This window comes from Mercurialis annua, linkage group LG1-X (genome assembly GCF_937616625.2).
Source record: "Mercurialis annua linkage group LG1-X, ddMerAnnu1.2, whole genome shotgun sequence".
NCBI classification, from domain to species: domain Eukaryota; kingdom Viridiplantae; phylum Streptophyta; class Magnoliopsida; order Malpighiales; family Euphorbiaceae; genus Mercurialis; species Mercurialis annua.
In genome coordinates, this window is record NC_065570.1 from 60,224,058 (window position 1) to 60,246,819 (window position 22,762).

Genomic DNA, 22,762 nt, shown 5'->3' on the forward strand with positions numbered 1-22,762 from the left:
CTAATATGTGTATTATTCATAATATTTTTTAAATATTTTTTATTTATATTTTAAAAATTATTTGTATTTAGTAATTTATTTTTAAAATAGTTAATCTTTAAAGATTTATATAAATATAATAATTTCAATAATATTCAGTAGTTACAGACTTGCAGTTATCAAACAGACTTATTTAATTCAGCACTTAAAAAATCAGCAATTATTATTTTCAGCACTTAAAATTCAGCACTTAATTTTCAGTACTTAATTTTCAGTTTTATCAAACGCCACCTTAGCTAAAGAGTCAAATTCAATGTCTGATTTCAGTTGTGGGAGCCCGAATATTCCGGCTTCTATTTTGCGTACCTTGTACTTTGTTTCTTCTTAATTAATTAACAGGTTCATTTATTGTTTTTGATAATATAAGCAAATTCTAGTGATGACTAGATCAAAAGGAGAAATTTATTCGTAAGAAATTACGGACACTCAAAAGACTAAATCCAACTATACTTAAATTCTTACAGAAATATAAGCTACCTTCAAAATACAATAAAAAATTACTTACATGACTGTAATATGAAGTTATCACTACTAGAAAACTCTGATTTTGCGACGGATATTTGCGACGGACGGAAATTCCGTCGCAAAAGACTAAATTTAGCGACGGCTTTGGCGACAGAATATTATTCCGTCGCCAAAACGCCACTTTTTGAGGCGGGATTGCTCCCGCCAATTTAGCGACGGACTGTCCGTCGCAAATCCGTCACTAAATTGGCGGGAATAAGGAGGGAAATAAGGGCGGGAAACAATTTGCGACGGAGAAAAACCATCCGTCGCAAATGTACTTGCTGCACCAAAACGCGGCGTTTTGGGTAACATATTTTGCGACGGATGTTACCATCCGTCGCAAAACGTGTTAACCAAAACGCCGCGTTTCATTTAACACAATTTTTGCGACGGAATGTAATGTCCGTCGCAAAAATTGTGTTAAATGAAATCAGATCGGTTTCTTTCCCCTTATTTTTGCCCTCGTTCACTGCCAAAACCGCCGTTTCCCTTCCCCCTCTCCACTCTGCCGTTTCCCTTCCCCCTCTCCTCTCCACTGCCAATCGCCGCCTCTCCACTGCCAACCGCCGTTTCCCTTCCTCTCCATTGCCAACCGCCGTTTCCCCCGTCTCCACTGCCAACCGCCGTTTCCCCCGTCTCTACTGCCAACCGCCGCCGTTCAGGACTGCCGCCTCCGTTTCCCCCGTCTCCACTGCCAACCGCCACCGTTCAGTACTGCCGCCTCCGTTTCCCCCGTCTCCGCGAGCTCCGCTGCCTTTTTTTGGTAATTCCAGGGACATTTTTATTAATTGGATGATTTATTAAGTTAAATAATGTTTAAGCTAATTATTATATTAATTATAGGTTAATTATAAATTAGGTTATTTTAGTTTTATGGTTAATTTTGTGTTTTAGGTTAATATGGTTAATTTTATATTTAAAAAATTATATTAGAATTAAGTTGAATTGTTATAATAAAACATATTGATTTTAGTAAAATTATATTGTTTTTTAAAGAGTTGTTTAATATTTGTTAGGTTAAATTAGATTAAAATTGTTAGTTAGATATTTGAATATTTTTTATTTACAATTAATTTTTTGAGTTAATAAGTTGTTTATTTGTGTATGTAGTAAATTTATTTAATTGTTTAATTAGTTGAATAAAGTAGCTTGTTAATTATTTTTATAATTATTTGTTGATTAAATTAGGTTAATTAGATGATTGTATATAAATTGTTTAATTGTTAACAGTTTTATTAGTTTGTTAATTTAATTAATTTGATTAGATAATAATTTAAGCTAATCAATCACTGTTTAAATTATTTTGCGATAAAGTTGGTGGTTTTGTGTATTGTGATTTGATTGCAGGACTTCCCTGAAAAATGGGTGATGCTCATTTTTAGGGGAAGTGCTGCCGAATTTTTATTAATTTTTTTTATTAATACGTGTTTTGATTTAGGTCTGACAGTCGCTGATAGCCCTTGATAGCCGCGCACCGTTGTTCCGAGTGATCCGGCGTTTCACCTTCTATTTGCGGTTCTGCCCTTCAACAAGTAGGTTTTATCGCTTATTTTGAGTTATTTTAATTAAAATAGCTTTTGCTTACAATATTCAACCTAAATAAACCTCGATTTTATTCCCACCGAATAAAATCGTAAACCTAGCCATAGAGTTCCCGTCCCGTGTGTTCAAGAGATTGAACAACACGGGATTGTACAGTTTGTACAGTTCGCAAAACTGGTGCTTCCGTAACTCGATCACGAAAAACCATATATGTCTAGTAGCGGTAGAAAAATATTCGGTTGTTTTCCAGCGTTTGTTCTCCGGGTGGATGTATAGTATATGTTTTGTAACGCTTATTCCTCGAGGAATATATAATTAGCGTTACAACACATATACTAAATATCGCACTAAAGGAGAACGACGCCGGAAGGCTGCCGAATATTTTTCTCCGTTGCTAGGCATATATCGTGGCCGAGTTACGGGGCGCCTGTTTTGCGAATGGGATAGGGCCCTACCTTTTCAGCAGTCAATTACATTGACTTTGCTTATCTCGAGTGAAAACCCCACCCCTAATTATCCGCACTACAGAAATGGAGACGGACCGCAGTTGGATGTACAGGAGCCACACAAACGGGCTTCTAACCACAGGCTATAAGGAGCATGTGAAGGAGTTTGTCCGGTTTGCATTACGGCATCCGGCTTGTATGAGCGGGGTACAGATAAAATGCCCCTGCCCTAAGAGAGGTTGTCGAAATACAAGCTATCGGGATGTTGATGAGGTGGAATTCCATCTATTGAAGAATGGGTTCGTGAAAGGGTACCAAGTATGGGTTTTTCATGGCGAGGGGAGCGTTTTGAACCCCCCTCCCCTTGCACAGTTACCAGAGCAGGATGTTGAGTTCGACTATGAAGATGAGGGGCCAGGTGAGTTCAGTTCCGCTCAAAGAATGATTCTTGATGCGGTCGGTCCACAAATAACGTTTCCTGAAGATGAGCTCCCGAATGCTGAAGCTCAAAAATTTTATGATATGATGCGTGCGGCTGAAGAAGACATATGGCCTGGGAATAACAGACACTCTCCATTTTCTGCATCTGCTAAAGTGATGGAGATCAAGTGTCGACATAAGGGTTCAGTAGCTTTAGTTGACGACGTATGCGGATTGATACAGGAGCTGCTCCCGGAGGACAACAAGATGCCAACGAATTTTGCTAAAATTAAGAAGCTGGTCAAAGGTTTGGGGTTGCCGGTAGAGGTTATTGACTGTTGTTTTTATAACTGTATGATTTATTGGGGGGAGGACGCGGATCTAACGCACTGCAAAGTTTGCAATTATGCGCGGTGGAAACCTGTGACCCACGGAAAATCCACAAAAAGAAAGGCTAACGTGCCATATAGTAAAATGTTCTATTTTCCAATAACTCCGAGGCTACAGAGGTTGTACGCTTCGAAAGCCACTGCTCGGCATATGACGTGGCACGCAGACCACAAGATGGATGGTGATAAGATGTGCCACCCGTCCGACTCTCCGGCTTGGAAACGTTTTAGTGAACTGCATTCTGAGTTTGCCGATGAAGGGAGAAATATCAGATTAGGCTTATGCTCCGATGGGTTTCAGCCATTTACCAATTTTGGGCAGCAGTATTCCTCGTGGCCGGTCATTTTGACGCCGTACAATCTCCCCCCAGGCATGTGCATGAAGGATGAGTTTATGTTTTTAACGGTTTTGGTACCGGGGCCTAGAAACCCAAAACACCTAATGGATATCTTCCTACAGCCGCTGATTGCAGAGTTGAACCAACTGTGGGAATGTGGAGTCCAGACATATGACGTTCATAAGCGTCAGAATTTTCAACTAAAAGCGGCTCTTATGTGGACAATAAATGACTTTCCCGCTTATTCTATGTTGTCTGGTTGGAGCACTGCTGGTAGAAAAGCATGCCCGTACTGCATGGAAAACACCGATGCATTCACACTGGATAAAAGCGGTAAACAATCGTGGTTTGATTGCCATCGCAAGTTTTTGCCTCCGAATCACCAATTCCGTCGAAATGTTACTGATTTCCGTAAGGGGAAACGAGAGGTCGGGAAAAGGTTTGCAGGGGTGAGAACTGGAGATGAACTGTTAGCAGAGATTGATCGACTGGGGTTTAAGAAGGCATTTGAGCCTGGTGCGAAAGTTACTAATGCATTACTGTCAAAAGATCATGGGTGGAATAAAAAAAGTATCTTTTGGGATTTGCCTTATTGGAGAACGAATGTAATACGTCACAATCTCGATGTCATGCACATTGAGAAAAATGTCTTCGATAACATTTTTAATACCGTTCTCAATGTCCCCGGGATAACAAAAGACCATGCAAAATCTCGTGAAGAGTTGAACGACATCTGTGATCGGCCAGGGTTAGCTAAAGATCCGGCAACTGGGAGATATCCAAAGGCAATGTATGCTTTGGATAGGGATTCAAAACGAGTTTTGCTTGAGTGGATTCAGAAAATAAAGTTTCCAGACGAGTACGCGTCAAACTTGTCTAGATGTGTTGATCTAAAGGGGCTGAAAATGCATGGAATGAAAAGTCATGACTGCCATGTTTTTATGCAACGACTCCTGCCAATCGCTCTTCGGGAGCTACTTCCGAAAAATGTGTGGGAGCCTCTAACAGAGTTAAGTATCTTCTTCAGGGAGTTAACTTCCACGTCACTGTCACAGGAAGATCTAAACCGTATGGAAACTGAGATCCCAAAAATCCTGTGTAAGTTGGAACGCATATTTCCACCCAGCTTTTTTGACTCTATGGAGCATCTTCCCGTGCATCTTCCGTATGAAGCTATGATGGCAGGACCGGTTCAGTATCGCTGGATGTATCCATTTGAAAGGTAATCAATTAGTCATGGTTTTTTCTCGAATCCATCTGTTCATATTACTAATATTAATATCCGGTTACAGATATTTGAGGAAATTGAAAAAAAAGGTCACTAATAAAGGCAGGGTCGAAGGGAGCATTAGTAGTGGATATCTGCAAGAAGAAATCGCTAAATTTGCATCCTATTATTTTGCTGAAGGCGATCCGATGTTACCCGTGCGTTTGGGAAGAAATGAAACTTGTGATATGGATATCGATGAAGATGCCGACAGACTGGGAATTTTTAAACCTAAGGGAAAGCCGTTGCGTGGTAGCGGCAGGAGATATCTTGAAGACGATGAGATCATCGCTGCTCGGACCTATGTTCTTCTGAATTGTTCCGAAATCGAAGATTATCGAAGGTAAGCATTTAAATATAGTGTAATATTTCACATATTTGCTAGAATTTGATTTAGTTTGGGCCTTTTCCATTTAAAGGGTTTTTGTGGCCGGATTGCGCGAAAGGAACAGTGACATAAGTGAAACAGAAATTGAAAGAGTGCTTGAAAGTGATTTCGCCTCTTGGTTCGAACAATATGTACGTATCTTATAACAATGGACTTCCATTTTAATAATAAGGTTTATAAATCTTACAAATTTCTAACTCCCCACAGGTGAAAGATCCAACTGTCTGTACTAATCCGTTTATTCTGAGTCTCGCAAAGGGACCGTGTAGAAAGGTCACCACATATAAGGGATACTATGTAAATGGCTTCAAATTTCTGACTCAGGAATATGGGCAGGATCAACTTACAATGAATAGCGGTGTGTGCGTAAGGGGAACAGAATATGTTGAGGGTGAAAATGACTTTTATGGAGTGCTAACGGACATAATTGAGTTAGAGTATCCAGCTCTACCAATGAAGCAGACCGTCATTTTCAAATGCGAATGGTTCGACCCTACGGATACAGGCACGGACACTACCAATCGATACAACTTGGTAGATGTTAATCACAGACGCAGGTACAATAAATACGAACCGTTAATTTTGGCAGAACAGGCTGACCAAGTTCACTACCTTTCATATCCAAGTAGAAAACGGGACAAAGTAAATTGGTGGGCAGTTTGCAAAATTAAGGCACGATCAGAACTTGACATGCCCGATGCAATTATCCCGGCCTTTCAAGATGACATTGAAGAAAATCCCCTTATAGTTGAAACGGACGACAATCCCACAAATTTAGCTGACCTGAATGAGGTGGCGGACGAAGATGCGTTGCAAATCCCTCCTGCTGAAGATGAAGAAGAAGAATTTCCGCCATCCTCATCAGACGAAGATGAAGAACAACTTGACTGACGTATTTGATATTTTTGCAGTTTTTGTTAGTTGTATTCATTTATTATTGTAATGAATTAGTTATATTATTAAATGTATTAATTAATTTAAATATATGAAATTGTTAACAATTAAAATGTATTTTTTTATAATGTATTTTTCTGTAATGTTTTGTTATAATTGTTAAATTGTTATATGTGGAACGAAACATATTTTAATGTCTGCAGGTATGAGAGGGCAGGGTGGTTCAGGTGATCCGACTAGAGGTCGGGGACGTCGGGGTAACCCAGCTAGAGGTCGTGGTCGGGGTAACCCAGCTGTGCGTGCCCCTGTTGAGGATATCCCTGTTCAGGATCAGCAGCAGGAGGTGGAGGCGGCACCCCCCGTTCAGCCCCGACAGCCAGGAGAGCCCCCTGCAGAGCTGGATGATCAGGGGAGGGCACTGTGTTTCCCAGACGCCAGCAGGTAAGAATGTAAATTGTTAGTTTAATTTTTTTTATCGTTTTGCTATAGAAAGTAATAAAAGTTTGCTGTAACCTCGCAGGGAGAGGCTGTTGAACTCTGGACCAATCTCCCGATCTATGCGGGAGATCTTTAGAAAGTGCTGGTTCGAGAATGGGCGAGCCTGGCGGTTTCTGACTCCAGAGCAGAGAGATTTCTATTGGGAGGAATTTAAGGTAATAAATTGTTAATTTTAAAGTTTGATTTTAGACTAACGCAAAATTACTAACTCAAACTTGGTGTTTATGTTTTGCAGAAGGAATACTGGTGGGATACGGCGGATTACAGCGACGACGTCATCAAAGGTGTATTCATGACGCATGCTGCCAACCGATACAAGGACGTTATTCACAGGATGAGAGAGAAGGACGGAAAACATACCTCGATCAGCCAAGATATCTGGGATTCCTGGCAGGCCGTCTGGGCGTCAGAGGACGAGAAGAAGAAGTCCGATGTAGCTCGCGCTAATCGGATGAGCGAGCCTGCTGGAGCCGGTTCCGGACCAGTACGCCACACAGGGGGATCCCGTTCCGCCATCAGACATATGGATGTGTTGGTTTGTTTCTAGAATTCTTTTTTATTTATAACTATCTTTTATTTTCTGATTTTCTGATGAACTAACAAATTGTTTATTATTCTTTTAGGCTGACGAGCTCGGCCGCAAGCCTACCGCAACGGAGCTGTATACTCGGATGCACTCCACGAAAGCTGATAAGGGTGTCATGGTAGACAAGAGGGCCCAAGACATGAGTGTAAGTCATAAACAATCTAATTTTAGTAGTTGTTTTACTTTACTCAAGTGTTAGATTAAATTAGTGTAAAATGTGTTTTAATTTAAATTGTAAATGTTAGATTAGGTGTGTTAACAGCCGGTGGGTTGTATATGAAATCTATATGTTTGCAGGATGTCCCTGAAAAATGGGTGTTGATCAAATTATAGAGGAAATGCTGCCGAATTTTCGTTAGGATTTATACTTACATTTCATATGTTATACGTTTTAATTAGCCGTTATGTGATATATATGTTTTTCAATCTTTTTGTAGGATGCAATTGCTCAGAGACTTGCTGCTGCATCGCAGCCGCCGACCGGAGAGGGTGGTTCGTCTAGCACAGCAGAAGTCGACGAGACGCAGCTATTTCTGGATATCGAGGGCGTCAACAAGAAGCGGCGTGTCTACGGGTTGGGTTCAGCGACTAGTGCGTACGTGGATACGACGACGTCTAGTAGGGCGAGGACCAGGTCCACACAGTCACAGCGAACTGAGGAGGAGATCGAGCGGCGTGTGCGGGCGGGGATCCAGGACGGACTACGCCAGATTACCACTGAGGTGGAGGATCTCCGTGCCCAGCAGGCGAGAACCAATGAGAGGATGGCCGAGATTATTCAGGCCGAGATGGCGAAGATGATGCAGACTCTTCCTCCGCAGTATCGCCCACCCCCAGGTCCTTCAGACGATGACGACACTCCGACTTTGTAGTGTCACGTTTGTATTTCTGACATTTTGTATTTTGTCACTTTTATACATTTTGTGTTATCTTGTTTTATATATTTTCTTACGATATGTAAAATATAACATGTTTTTATATGAAATCGGTCGTTTTTGGAAATTGAGTTTTAATGAGAGTTGCAAATAATAGATTTTACAGATTTTAATCGTCGTGAATTGAATAGGAAAAACAGACGGAAAATAGATAATTCTGCCCAAATTGCGACTATATTTGCGACGGAATTGATTCCGTCGCAAATATTGACAATTTGCGACGGAATTGATTCCGTCGCAAATATTGACATTTTGCGACGGAATTGTCCGTCGCAAATATGTATCATTTTGCGACGGATCAAGTCCGTCGCAAATTGTCAATATTTGCGACGGAATCAATTCCGTCGCAAAATGGTACAAATCCGTCGCCAATACGTCTCCCTTTTCATTTTTTGGGAGACAACATTGGCGACGGTGTGTTTGGTTATGGCGACGGGCTGGCCGTCGCCATATTTGCGACGCTCTGGTCGCTAATATTTTAGCGACCAGAGCATTTGCGACGGACTAATTCCGTCGCAAATCCGTCGCAAGTACGCATTTGCGACGGAATATGAGTGATTTGCGACGGAATTGTCCGTCGCAAAATCACTGAAATCCAGTAGTGTATGAAAGCATACAACACAAAAAATTTCTAAAAATAAGTTGCATATAATCAAAATATTTTGTTTTAACTTTTTAAAAAGTAAGTTGTATATAAACAAAATATGAAAGCATACAAAACAGTGTTGAAACATATTTAAAAAAAAGTTGTATATAATCATAATATATATGATACATGAGTTAATATTTAAAAGATACAGAATAAGTGTAATGATAAAAAAAACTATTGAATAAGTTCTAAATTTGATTTTTTTTTTTATAATTAAAAAAGAAAATTTTTTATTGGAGAAATTGAATTCACGGCCTTAGTAGCTTGCTACAGAGCTTATACCATTTGATTCATTGCTGGTTAGTTTGATTTTTTTTTTTCTTGTTAGTAATAAAAGAAAAGTTGTTATTGAATTATAAAATTTTCAACATTTACCTTGTAATTGTTTTAAATGGAAAGACCAAATAAAGGAAGAGCAGAATTTCCACGCCGCCCTCATAGAATTCAAAAATTGCATTCCACACCCCTTTCTGCACGCCAACAAATCACAGCCACCGACTGAGTAGACCCCACAACCCAACTCATCAAGGCCGTACACACCGAGTCCTACAAAGCTAGTCACCCCGACCGTCAAAAAAAGCAAGTTTAAAGAAAGTACCAAAGAAACCTCTCATGAACTAACATGGAAATGCACCCTCTCTACTACATATACCCCATTCCCCACTTGCCATTTTTCAAATGATGATACCCAAAAACAACTCAACATCCCTTATTTAAACCCATCCAAAGAATTTTCTGCTTCTATGGCTCCAACTAAACCAGACGGTCGATGCAGAAAACACCCAAAACACAAGCAATCACCCGGCGTTTGCTCTATTTGTTTATCCGATAAGCTTTCTCAAATTTCACGTGTAGGTTCTGCTTCTTCGTCGACAGACTCAGTTTCTTCCGGTTCTTCTTCGTTATCTTCTTATTCTTCTTCTTCTTCGTGTTCTTCTCCGGTGTATCGTGACTATGAAGGAAGAGGATCTTTGTCATTCTTGTTAAGTGGGAAAATAAATGTGCTGACTAAGAGTAGATCTTTGGCTTTTGTGTCGAGAACAAGATTGTCGAGAGGTAATAATAATAAAGAAAAGGTTGGTGATGATGAAAACAAGATCAAAAGCGGGTTTTTGTCTAAGTTGCTATGGCGTCCCAGAAATAAGAGAAGAGAGGAGGGTTTAGTGCACTCAAGAACCATGAGAGAAAGGATGATGATGAGTATCAGTACTAAGGTTAATTGATCCATCATTCACGCATTTTATTGATTCTTTATTAATTTCATTTGTTAGGTTATAAATTTTAATATGTTACTACAATTTTATATCAAAGAATAATTATGGATATATTTACGATACATGGAGGAATATATAATACTACTATAAAGCAAAAATATGCATGGATTGCCAGCTGAAGATGCATGTCTTGTTTTGCGTATAGTAATCAAATGAATTTCAGTTATATGGTACTGATACTACTTTTTCCAGTAATTATAGTTGTTTAGATCTTTATTTTTATTAATTTGTACTTTCATATTCCAGTTTAATTGGTAAGGTTCTATATACATAATATTTAAGATAATTTAATAAATAAAATACAATGTTATTTTTATGCCTTTTATTATACTAAAATACATTATTTTAGGAGCGAAGCTGTAAACAATTTTAAAGATTGACAATTTTTACAATTTAATATAATAGAAAGATAAGATTGTCGATATATATACAAATGGGTCTAAAATGTGTAATTTGAACTAATAAATTGTATACTTAGACAAAAGAAAAAAAACTAATTAATAGTACTGAATATACCAATGTAAATAAAATTTTAAAAGTGGTCAAGTGATCACCAAATGGTGTACGTGGCTCGTTATTGTTTTTATTCTAAAGATATTTATAAAAAGCTTAATTAAATGAAAATAAATATGAAATATATTTACTGAATAAAGAAAATTTTAGTATGCAGTTTAAGTTTATCTCTGTGTTACGGTAAGACAAAATATTCCATATATAACAACAACAGCGAAATATTATGGCATTTAGCAAATGTTACGCTAAAATTAGAATATGGAGCAGGTGATTTTCCATTAATGCCAAAAAAAAATCTTGAGATTTAAAGTTGAAACTTCAACTTGGTTTACTTTGATTATTGGTCATGCTTTTGATGAATTCCATTTTAAAGAATTTTGAAAAAGGTTATATAATAAATGTGACAACTAGTAAACTTGGGTCTAGGTTCCAGGCAGTTTCTTGTGGGCTAATACATGTTCAAAACAGTTAGAGAAAATTAGGAAAAATACTCTCTTTTTGAAAATAATATGATTTCCTACCTCAACAAATAAAAGATAGAGAAAATACCTCACTATCTTAATATATTTATTTTTGTACTCTGACACCTATTTATATTATAATTATACCTACTCTTTATTATTATTTTACTCTAACTATATTATTGGTGATTCATAAGTGATAACTGTCACTTTTTTCCTATTTTTCTCTCTCTCTTTTTCTCTTTCTTCTCCATGGCTTTCTTCTTCTTCTCTGTTCTTTTTTCCGCCATTCTTTTTCTTCATTTTCTTCTTCTTCTTCTTCTTTTTCTTTATTTCTTGTTCATTTTTATTCTCTTCTTCTTCATCGTTAATTCATCGCTCCGTCGTCGTTCCGCCATCATCCCGCCGTCGATCCGCCGTTTTTCATATTTGATTTTAGCGATTTTCCTCAACTCGTGGTGATTAATACGATTTCTTTCAACTTTCAGATCTAAATAAATTACTCTTTGAATTTTTCCAATTCTAAATCTAAAAATCTGTATTAAAAACGATTTTCTGCACAAAAAATGATTTTCTGCAAAAAAAACAGCTTCTGATTATCATATAAGTATCATCACTGCATTATCATATAAGTATCATAACACTGCTGAGAAAATTGATTTTTTACTAAAAAAACAGTGTCTGATTATCATATGATTAACACTGTATTAACATATCGTTATCATAACATTATATGATTATGATAAGGTTATGATAATCCAAATGTACGATAATGATAATAGTATGATAATGTTTTTATGATAATATAATGATAAGCTTATAACAGTATGATAATATGATCCTTACATGGAAAAAAATTACAGAAATAGTGTCATATGATAATGTTTTCTCATATGATAACGAGATGATAATATTTATGGTACATATATGATAATATCTATGATAATGTATGATAAAATAGTGTCTGATTATCATGTCGTTATCATAACACTAGAGTATGATAATTAGATGATAATGAATTATGATAAGGTTATGATAACTGGATGATAACGTACGTGAAAATAAAATTACAAAAGATTCATGACACCAGTATGATAACCAGATGATAATAAAATAATAAAATTATGATAATAGTATGATAATATGATACCTATATGTAAAAAGATTACAGAAAAATTATGATAATAAGATGATAATGTAAAGATAATAGTATGATAATATGATACATGTATGAAAAAAGTAATTACAAAAGAATTAATGATAACGAGATGATAATGTGAAGATAATAGTATGATAATATGATACATGTATGACAAACAATTACAAAAAATTAATGATAATAAGGTGATAAGGTGAAGATAATAGTATGATAATACGACCTTATTATACTTCATTATCATACTATTTTCTTCACATTATCATCTCGTTATTATAATTTTTATGTAATTCTTTTCATATAGGTATCATATTATCATATTGTTATCATAATTTTATTATTATGTCGTTGTCATAACATTGTCATTTAGGTACAATAATACATTATCATCTCGGTATCATATGATTATATTATGATAACGAGATGATAATACAGTGATAACAACATGAAAATCAATTTTTCTTTTGTAGAAAATATTTCTTTATACAGTGTTATGATAACAACATGATAATACAGTGATACTCATATGATAATCAGAGACTGTTTTTTTTTTTATAAAAAATCATTTTTTCTGCAGTGTTATGATAATCATATGATAATCAGATGCTGTTTTTTTTGCAGAAAATCGTTTTTTGTGTAGAAAGTCGTTTTTTTTTCATCATAACATCGTTTTTCATGCAGATTTTTATATCTAAACTTGAAAAAAAAAAATCAAGAGTAATTTATTTAGATCTGAATGTTATAAAAATCGCAATAATCACATGAATTAAAGAAAAGTTTGCTAAAATAAAATATGAAAAAACAATGCAGTGATGGTGGAGCGATGGAGAAACGGCGGCGGAGCGATGAAAGAACGAAGAAGAAAGAAAGAAAATGGAGAAGAGAAGAAATAAAGAAGAAGAAAAAAATTGACGAAGAAGAAGAAGAAGAAGAAGAAGAAGAAGAAGAGGAGAGAGGAGAGAGGAGAGAGAAATAAAAAAGAGAGTCATATAAAAATGACAGCTATTATATGCTAAGAGTAAAAAATTAAAGAAAATGAGGTATAATTATAATATAAACATGCTTTAGAGTAAAAAAATAAAAGCATTAAAATGATGAGGTATTTTCTTTATCTTTTCCTTATTGAGGTAAGAAATCAAATTATTTTAAAAAATATAGTATTATCCTAATTTTCCCAAACAGTTAAGCTGGCATACCAAATTGACAGCTGGCCTAATTAATTCTTTCATAGTTAATCAAATTCTTGGCAATTTCCCTACTGTTATAGGCTTGAGCAAACAGCCTATTAAACCGAATTAATTAAATTAAATTAGTAATTAGTTTAGTTAATTCTATTAACAAAAATTTCTAATCCGATTTTAATTAAAAAATTAATTTTTTTAAATCATTAACTCGATTAAATCAATTCTTATAAATAAATTTTAATTAAATTGTTATAGTGTAAAAAATAAAATAATTCACTTCATTGTATTTTAATAAAATTAATCAATTTTTTGTCCACTGTTTACTCATCCTAATCTTCCCTAATCTATAGTATTAGGACTCACTTGGTTGGCGGTAAATTCACTAAAGAAGTCTAACTCTGACAAATAATATTTTTTTTATTTAGTTCATTTTTGTCAATTTATTTCTCGGGAAGTTGAGGGGTTAACTTCCCTTTAATTAGAAAAATGACTTTCCTATTAAAATATAGGTAAGTTCTACTTCTATAGTTAAATTAATTAAAATACAATTATATCTCTATATTTAATTAGTCAATTTAGTTATTGAGGATAATATTGTTTTTAAATTTAAATTAATTAAAAATAGAATGCAGCTTTCCGAAAACTTATTAAGTGAATTAAGTAATAAAAAGATTGATTTCTTCAACACTAACTTACTCAGTAATTAACTTTTCAAAAAATATAATTTTAAAAAATTATAAATTTTTTAAACCAAATAAAATCATGAACTTTTGGTAACTTTAGGGGGGAAAAGGTGATTTTGAGAGACATCATCATAGTAGTACTTTAGTAGGCACGGCATTGAACTATTCATTCACATCATATAAACTAGTCTCATTGAATAACAATTTAATCCCTCCTCTTGTATAATTTTGAGCAAATTATTATGATATTATAGTATTTGCTATAATTTACAGTTTTGTATTTTCAATTAAAAAATAAAACGATTTTTTATTTTCATTTTTTTTAATATTTTAATTCTTTTATTTAGTTTTAATATTAGTCAACTTTATCAAAAAAGTCAATACTCAAAATTGAATTTAAGTTTAGTTTTAATTTCTTTTTCATATAATGATCAATAAAAATTGTACTTTTATGAGATAATGAATCGATTTAAAGAATGACTTATTAAATTCATTTTGTTTTTATATATATTATTCATATTTTTATTTATTTTTAAAATAAAAATTTGGTATTTTTTTTCAATTTTAAAATTTAAAAGAAATAAAAAAATAAAAAATTTAAATGAATAAAAAAAATCAAGCATCTGATCCAATAAAAATATAATGTTTTTTTATAATTATATCAAAAAATAAGTTTAAATACTAAATTAAATTAAATTCTTTGACTTAATTGATTAAAATAAAAAATGAACGAAATAAATAAAATATTAACAAAAATAAAAATAGGCCATCTTATTATTTGATATTTAAATAAGATGAACGAACTGTAAATTACGCTATATATAAAGAGTTTCATTATAATTTGCACATGATTTTTTTTTGTGCACGTCTATTACTGCTTTCCATGGAACTGTAATGCGGAATTAAAATTGCATTGTAATACTCGAACTTTTCCAACAACCAATTATGACTAGAAATTTGTTTATTGATACCGTTCTCCAAATTGGTTTATTTTGAAATGTTAAATGTGATACAAATTGTAAATATATTGAAAATAATTCATATTCTCGATGTCCTTTTTTATTTGTAACAATTGTTATCAGAATTTAGTTTAAAGAATAAAAGCAATAGTTTAAAGAATAAAAGCAACGTATAAAATTCTTTCTTTAAAAAAAAAACTAAGAGATTAGTAAAGCATGGTTTAGAAAAAAGAGATGAAAAACCATATGAATTTAACAAAACATATATTTGGATTCCTTTATTAATACACTTTTTTAAATTGGATTCCTACTCTATAATTTGTATAAATTTAATTCTTACACTTTTAATTTTATAGATTGTAGGTCCCTCCATCACAGAAGGTGTTGATAGTGTCAAGTTGGATTGAAAAAACCGATTGAAAATTTTATTTTTAACGAAAATAAAAGTAAGAAAGACTTAATTTAACAAAATGTAAAAAAGAGAACAAAAGAAAATTTAACACACTAACGGTGTGTGGAATACATGCACTTTATTTTTGTGATAAAGAGACTAAATATCTTAAAAATATAAAAATTCGTCAAGTTATACAAATTGTAGCGGAGGGATCAATTCAACAAAAATGTTGGGCCAGGAATCGATTTATATAAAGTTTGTATATAAGTGAGAATGATCAATTGGTTTCAACTAATTAAAGCATATAGTGATGTATAGATAAGCAAATTAATTAAGGAGAATTTGATTTTTGTGTTGTTTGATGGGGAAATTTGGATGTTTGACAAAATACTATGCATCAGACATTGGATGATCCACACAGATCATGTCTAGTATACTTTCACCTATCAAAAGAGATTATTAAACCTAAATAAAAGATTCTGATGCATCGTCATTTGGCTGCTATATATAGAAATGTCTTAATTTGGAATCATGTTATTCATTTCATAGTATTATTACGGAATATTTTAGGCAAAATACATTGTTAGATCCCTGCACTATTACACTATGTATCCTCTTAATGGTGGGTTAATAAATAGCATTCTTCTTTAAAGAATAACAATATGTATCCTCTTAATTTTCTAAGATGAAAAATATTATAGATAAAAGAAATTCTTTAAAGCGGCAATATGAATCGAGTGGAAATGGATATTTAAGTGTCCAACAACATCTAAACTATTTCCAAACTACCAATCCGGTTAAACAGATATTTATTAAAAAAGTATTTTTAATAAAATAAATTTAAATTAAAGTATTTAGTTTTTGAAAACTATTATAAAAAACTAAAACTAAAAAATTTGAATATTTGTTTTTTTTTTAGTTTAAATTTGGAAAAGCGTGATTTAGAAAATAATGAAAACAAGGCAGGATAGTTAAGCTGGGATAGTAATCTCATGTTTATGTGATTTGGACGTGGCCCATCATTAGTTGAAACCCATGCAAGTAGCAACAAGTAGTTGTCTTTATATTTCAAAGGGAATTAAATTAGTAGTTAAAAAAGAATTACTATTATATTTTTTTTTGGGATTGCAAACCTAAATTTTGACTCTTATAAATAGTAGTAGTACTATATTTTCTAAACTTGCTAATCTCTCTGGTCCATAATGTTTACATTTAACTTTAATATAAAAATTAAAAAAATAATTAATAAATCTTAATTTATAAACACTTTACTAAATTAATCCAATATTAAATTTTTATATTTATGATTACCAATCCAGTTAAACAGATATTTATTAAAAAAGTATTTTTAATAAAATAAATTTAAATTAAAGTATTTAGTTTTTGAAAACTATTATTAAAAAACTAAAACTAAAAAATGTTTGTTTTTTTTTGTTTAAATTTGGGAAAGCGTGATTTAGAAAATAATGAAAACAAGGCAGGATAGTTAAGCTGGGCTAGTAATCTCATGTTTATGTGATTTGGACGTGGCCCATCATTAGTTGAAACTCATGCAAGTAGCAACAAGTAGTTGTCTTTATATTTCAAAGGGAATTAAATTAGTAGTTAAAAAAGAATTACTATTATATTTTTTTTTTTTGGGATTGCAAACCTAAATTTTGACTCTTATAAATAGTAGTAGTACTATATTTTCTAAACTTGCTAATCTCTCTAGTCCATAATGTTTACATTTAACTTTAACATAAAAATTAAAAAAATAATTAATAAATCTTAATTTATAAACACTTTACTAAATTAATCCAATATTAAATTTTTATATTTATGATTACCAATCCAGTTAAATAGATATTTATTAAAAAAGTATTTTTAATAAAATAAATTTAAATTAAAGTATTTAGTTTTTGAAAACTATTATTAAAAAACTAAAACTAAAAAATGTTTGTTTTTTTTTGTTTAAATTTGGGAAAGCGTGATTTAGAAAATAATGAAAACAAGGCAGGATAGTTAAGCTGGGCTAGTAATCTCATGTTTATGTGATTTGGACGTGGCCCATCATTAGTTGAAACCCATGCAAGTAGCAACCAATTCCACAAGTAGTTGTCTTTATATTTTATTGGGAATTAAATTAGTAGTTAAAAAAATTAGTACTATATTTTTTTTTGGGATTGCAAACCTAAATTTTGACTCTTATAAATAGTACTATATTTTCTAAACATGTTATTCTCTGCGGTCCATAATATTTGTCACATTTGATTTTGACATAAAAATTAAAAAAACAATTAATAAGTCTTAATTTATAAACACTTTACTAAATTAATCCAATATTAAATTTTTTTATATTTATGACTATTATTTTTATATATTTATTATAAATTTTTAATAAATTAATTGAGGGCAAACATGAAAAAATAGGAACTAATGCTCTTTTGATATTTTAAAGTGACAAATATTATGGACTAAAAAAATTTCTCAAATGCAACAAATATTATGGACTAGAGTATTATATATAACTCTCTCCGTTCTAATAAAGTTGTCTACTTTATATTATCACGCAGTTTAAAATTAATATTATAGATTTTCATACTTTTTTATACTTTTCTTATTATACCCTATTTAATATGTCATGAACTCTTACTATTTACTTATACATTTAAATCGATAACAATAAATATATTACATAAGGGCGTTATAGGAAAGATAATTTTAAGGTTTGTTATTTACTATAAATAAAATTTGGGACAATATATAGAAAAAGCGGACAACTCTATTAGGACAGAAGAAGTAAATCGTTATACAGTTAAAGTTACAGCTAAATTTTGTAGACTAATGTGCATCATTTTGTTGAATATTTCGAAATTCTCCACTCGCCGCTACTTACAACAAAATTAGCCATGAAACTCAAAAATCGATGTTTCTCCTATAATTTCGATCAATAATGTTGATGTTACTTAACATCTGTTTTAGATTTAAATTTAATTAAATTAATAATATATTAAAAATAAACTAACAATATACTAAATTTACACAAGCAATATACTAAAAAAAATATCAATATTATCACCAGAAATTATTAAAGTGTATGAAAATTAATCTAACAATATAGTAAAACTTATACGGCAATTGAAAGTAATTCAAAGTGAACATTATTTTCCACCACGTTTTACACTCCGACCGTTATATATGTGTCACGACGTGTTAAATCAACATGATTTGTACCACGACCATGGTGAAGCATTAAAATACAATTTTAAACAATATTATTTTTGCAATTATTTTTCACTTTAGTAATATTTTTATAAATATTGTAGTCAATTTTGTATTTTTATATAAAAGTCAACCTCTTCGATTAATACTTTAAAATAAAATAAAATTAGATAGTCTTGTAAAATCCCCACACTTTAATCAATTTACTTGCATTTAATATTTTCTGTAATTTTGAGTAATAAAATAAATTTAAAAAGTAGCATGTTAATTAGGTAGGAGAATTTCTAAAGGGATTCACATGAATAAAGCTAATTTGTAAATAAAGCAAAGCATTTCAACTCACATAACTAAGAAACAAGACAAGGACGGACATAAATTGAAAATCTAATGATGTTCGAAAGACAAGGACGGACATAACATAACCACAAAACCTATCAATTTTCTATATATCCACGTCAAACAAATAATGATAGGACCAATGATACATAAATTAGAAAGAGATTATTTGAAACAAGTCTGAGGTGAGTTGATAAAGCGTTCTTCTAAATTAAACGAAATCGCGGGTTCAAATCGTATTTATATATACAGCCGTTTAAAACTTGAGGTTAGAGTCTGTCTTCCGTAATAGACCTACATTACTCGAGTGAAAATTAATCTGAATGTGGAAGGTTTACAAGTGTTGTCTCATAGTTGAAACCAGTTCAGCAAATCTCATGAATTATGTACTAGCTATTAAAGAAATTATTTATATAATATCATATTTTTAAAATTTTATTTTATTTTTTGTCATGTTTATATAATTTTTTCTCTATTTAAATTAAAAAAATTAATTCAAAAAGATCCACTATATATTAGGACTTCAACTCATTTTAGATTATTTTATTATTATAGCCGTCACACTCTCTCTCCTCGCAATTTCTCTCTTTCGCTCTTCTTCTTCCTCTTTCAAATTTTTCTTTTCCTCTCTATTTTTTCTCTTTTCAAATTTTCTATTTCTCTCTTTTTTTTTTCGGTCGTCGTATTTTTTCCTCTCATTGTCGCGTGTCTTACGGTGAATTTATCGTCGTGGTTTTTTCGTCATCGCATTTTTCCGCTGATTTTTTCGTTGTCGCGTTTCTTCTGATAGATTCCTAAACGTCGTTTTTAAAAATAAATAAAATATCTATAAAAGAATGTCATAAAACGTAAAAAAAAAAAAGTATTTTTGAAATTAAAGTTCTAAAACATCTACTTCAGGTAAAAATAAATATGGCATGTAAATATATAAATAAAAAGGCGCTAAGGAAATTATATTTCAACAAAAAATATTTTAGTAAATTTGTTTAATTAGAAATCTATTATATTGATTGTCTAATTATGCACTCTTGCTTTTTTTTACAACATAACAGTCATTTTATTTCATAGATTCCAAAATTCCTGGTAGTCTCTCGCAATGTGGTTCACATTCTACCAAACTTAAACTAAATCTAAGCTCAAAGACTAAAATGTAATAATTCATAAAATCTAGACATTTATTGTTTTATTAGGTTTAATCAATTTTTTAATTATATTGTTTGAATTATAGTTAAATTCATTCGATAGCCTAATCATTCAATGGTTTATATACAATTGAAATACAAAAAAACAAAATAGGAACAAAAATGAAGCAATATAAAAGAAAAATCTAAACATTTTTCCACTCCAATTTAAATAAATAACTATAATTGAAATTCAAAAATAAAAGATAAGTTAAACTTGACAATATTAAAAATTTAAATCGTAAACAAAAAAAAAAAAATAATACAGTATTTTTTAATGGTTAAGTTTAATTAAAATTTAAAAAAAATCACATTATAATTAATAAAATTGATGTTAATTTATTTGACAAAATGCTGAAAGGTTATATTTTTATATCATTAGATCAAAGACTAATAAAAGCATATGTTTTTATATTTCTGTTTCTCATAGTGAAAATGAGATTAACCTACTTCTCTTTCCCTTTCAAGTTCCATAATGAGGAGCCAAATGTTACATTTGGATTTCTTGATCACTAAATTTGGCTTTATTTATTTATAGTGTTTAGGGTTAGGTGAACCCAGTTTACGAGATCTACCCTACTTAGGTTCTGGACTTGTAATTATAATTAGGCATGCTTGTGTATGAATTTTGAGTTGGAGTAGTCAATTTGTTTCCACTAAATATAATCTTACTACTTCTACAAATAATTACAAACTTGCAATACACTTGGGAATTAATCCAGTTTATACTACTCCCTCCGTCCCATTTTAGAAGTCCCATTTTACTTTACACACAGATTAAGAAAACATTAATTATTCTTATCTTTTCATGTTTTTTCATGTTTTGCCCCTATTAATGATAGTGGAATTTTCCATAAAACTCTTTAAGGTAACTAAAATAAGGGTAAAATGGGGTATTCAATGTAAAAGTATTCTAAAAATAGTAATGAGACTTTTTAAATGGGACATCCCAAAATAGAATATGGGACTTCTTAAACGGGACGGAGGGAGTAGTAATTATCTTTTAAATGTTTGATACTATATCATCTGTTATTATTTTGAGTTTAAATGAAGTCATAACTAATCATCAGAAATTAGATTGTTATTTAATGTTTATAAGTAGTACTCTTTCATGATCCATAATATTTGTCGCATTTGATAAATTTTTTTGGTTCATATATTTATCACTTTAGAGTTTTAAAAAAACATTAATTTTCTTTTTAAATCTATCCTTAACAATAAATAATTTATTAAGATTAAAAAAATTAGTCAAATATAAAAATAGTGGTAGATAATATGGACAATTTAGTAAAAAGATAGAAATTTCCTGTGGCAGCTTAAGAAGCTGCCACATATGGCTCGTTTTCTTAAGTTAATTAACTAGTTGATGGTTAATTTACCATTTAATTTTTTTCTCAACAGTAAAAGAGTGATTTATCGCTTGGTACCATATATTTAACATTAATTTTTCATATAAATTCAGTGTACATACAAGCCCCTTTATATTAGTACAACAGTTTGGTTAGTTTACTATATTATTATATTAACTTAAATATAAATATTCATTAATATTATACAAATTAAAGACTAAAGTTTTAGTTTTATATATTTTATAATTTAGCTTAAATGGTAAATTAAGAATTTCTTTGGTTGAAAATCAACATCATTAATTAATAGTGACTTAATGAAGAAATGAATGTTGGAGTTGACCTTCAACTTTCAACTTGTTTTGTGGGCTAAACGGATCTTCCAAGCTTTTTTTATCATTAATTATTGATGTTGATTTTCAACCAAAGAAATTCTTAGCTTGTTGACGACTTTAGGTCACCATCAATAATAACAATTCCACCGCGGGGGTAAATAGAAGATGATACTCCCTCCGTCCCATTTAAGAAGGGACATATCCCATTTTTATTTGTCCCACTTAAGAAGGCCATATCGTGTTTTTTGTGCCAATTTATATGAATTTTCCTTTTTTACCCCCTTTTCTCTTTCCATAATTAATGACTATAAGCTTATACACAAAATACAACACTATCATAAATAGGGGTAAAATAAGAAAACACTATAATAATTAATGCTTTCTTAATATATGTGAAAAAGTCATTTGTCCCTTCTTAAACGGGCTAATAATCACCCATGGCCCCTCAACTTTAGGGGTACGGGCGCTAAACCCCCTGAAGTTTAAAAACGGGCGCTAAACCCCCTAAACTTTGTGTCGGCGCTCACTAAACCCCTTTTGGACGAAATATGACCAAAATACCCCTGGCGCCGTTTTTTCAGTCAACTGACATTTTAAAAAAAAAATTCTGACACTGTCATATCATCTGACACGTCAGAATTATACCTTAAAAATTTCAAACACCTAAAATACCCTCAATTTAATTTAGAAAAAGACAAAATAAATAAATCAACCCAATCTAAATTAAAAGATGAACCCAACACCCGACCGGACCATCCCCACCCGACCGGACCACACCCACCCGACCACCCGACCACCCCCGGAAAATTTTCCGGTCATCTTCTCTATTGAAGATGAC

At 31.8% G+C, this 22,762-nt stretch overlaps 3 protein-coding genes across 3 annotated transcripts; all 3 read left to right on the forward strand.

The window, feature by feature from the left end:
• Positions 1 to 2,048: 2,048 nt before the first annotated feature.
• Positions 2,049 to 8,272, forward strand: LOC126678123 (uncharacterized). The gene is made up of 6 exons (XM_056104278.1): positions 2,049 to 2,078; positions 6,434 to 6,671; positions 6,751 to 6,883; positions 6,964 to 7,263; positions 7,352 to 7,459; positions 7,752 to 8,272. The coding sequence occupies exons 2-6, from the start codon at positions 6,436 to 6,438 to the stop codon at positions 8,184 to 8,186; spliced, it is 1,212 nt and encodes a 403-aa protein (XP_055960253.1). The 5' UTR covers positions 2,049 to 2,078; positions 6,434 to 6,435; the 3' UTR covers positions 8,187 to 8,272.
• On the forward strand, positions 4,550 to 5,627 carry LOC126678134 (uncharacterized). Its single transcript, XM_050373019.2, has 3 exons — positions 4,550 to 4,903; positions 4,974 to 5,291; positions 5,368 to 5,627. Exons 1-3 carry the CDS (start codon positions 4,587 to 4,589, stop codon positions 5,480 to 5,482), a joined length of 750 nt encoding a protein of 249 aa, XP_050228976.1. The 5' UTR covers positions 4,550 to 4,586; the 3' UTR covers positions 5,483 to 5,627.
• A 1,191-nt stretch (positions 8,273 to 9,463) lies between the features above and the next one.
• Positions 9,464 to 10,367, forward strand: LOC126664593 (uncharacterized). Its single transcript, XM_050357067.1, has one exon. It carries the CDS (start codon positions 9,642 to 9,644, stop codon positions 10,119 to 10,121), a length of 480 nt encoding a protein of 159 aa, XP_050213024.1. The 5' UTR covers positions 9,464 to 9,641; the 3' UTR covers positions 10,122 to 10,367.
• Positions 10,368 to 22,762: the final 12,395 nt, after the last annotated feature.

What these genes read in the sequence shown, in the direction of transcription:
- LOC126678134 (XM_050373019.2), top strand. Translation starts at nt 4,587, where the DNA reads ATGCATGGAATGAAAAGTCATGACTGCCATGTTTTTATGCAACGACTC. An exon ending in TGGATGTATCCATTTGAAAG is followed by an intron (nt 4,904 to 4,973) that starts GTAATCAATTAG and finishes ATCCGGTTACAG; the next exon opens with ATATTTGAGGAAATTGAAAA. An exon ending in GAAATCGAAGATTATCGAAG is followed by an intron (nt 5,292 to 5,367) that starts GTAAGCATTTAA and finishes TTCCATTTAAAG; the next exon opens with GGTTTTTGTGGCCGGATTGC.
- LOC126678123 (XM_056104278.1), top strand. Translation starts at nt 6,436, where the DNA reads ATGAGAGGGCAGGGTGGTTCAGGTGATCCGACTAGAGGTCGGGGACGT. An exon ending in TCAGACATATGGATGTGTTG is followed by an intron (nt 7,264 to 7,351) that starts GTTTGTTTCTAG and finishes TTATTCTTTTAG; the next exon opens with GCTGACGAGCTCGGCCGCAA. An exon ending in AGAGGGCCCAAGACATGAGT is followed by an intron (nt 7,460 to 7,751) that starts GTAAGTCATAAA and finishes ATCTTTTTGTAG; the next exon opens with GATGCAATTGCTCAGAGACT.
- LOC126664593 (XM_050357067.1), top strand. Translation starts at nt 9,642, where the DNA reads ATGGCTCCAACTAAACCAGACGGTCGATGCAGAAAACACCCAAAACAC.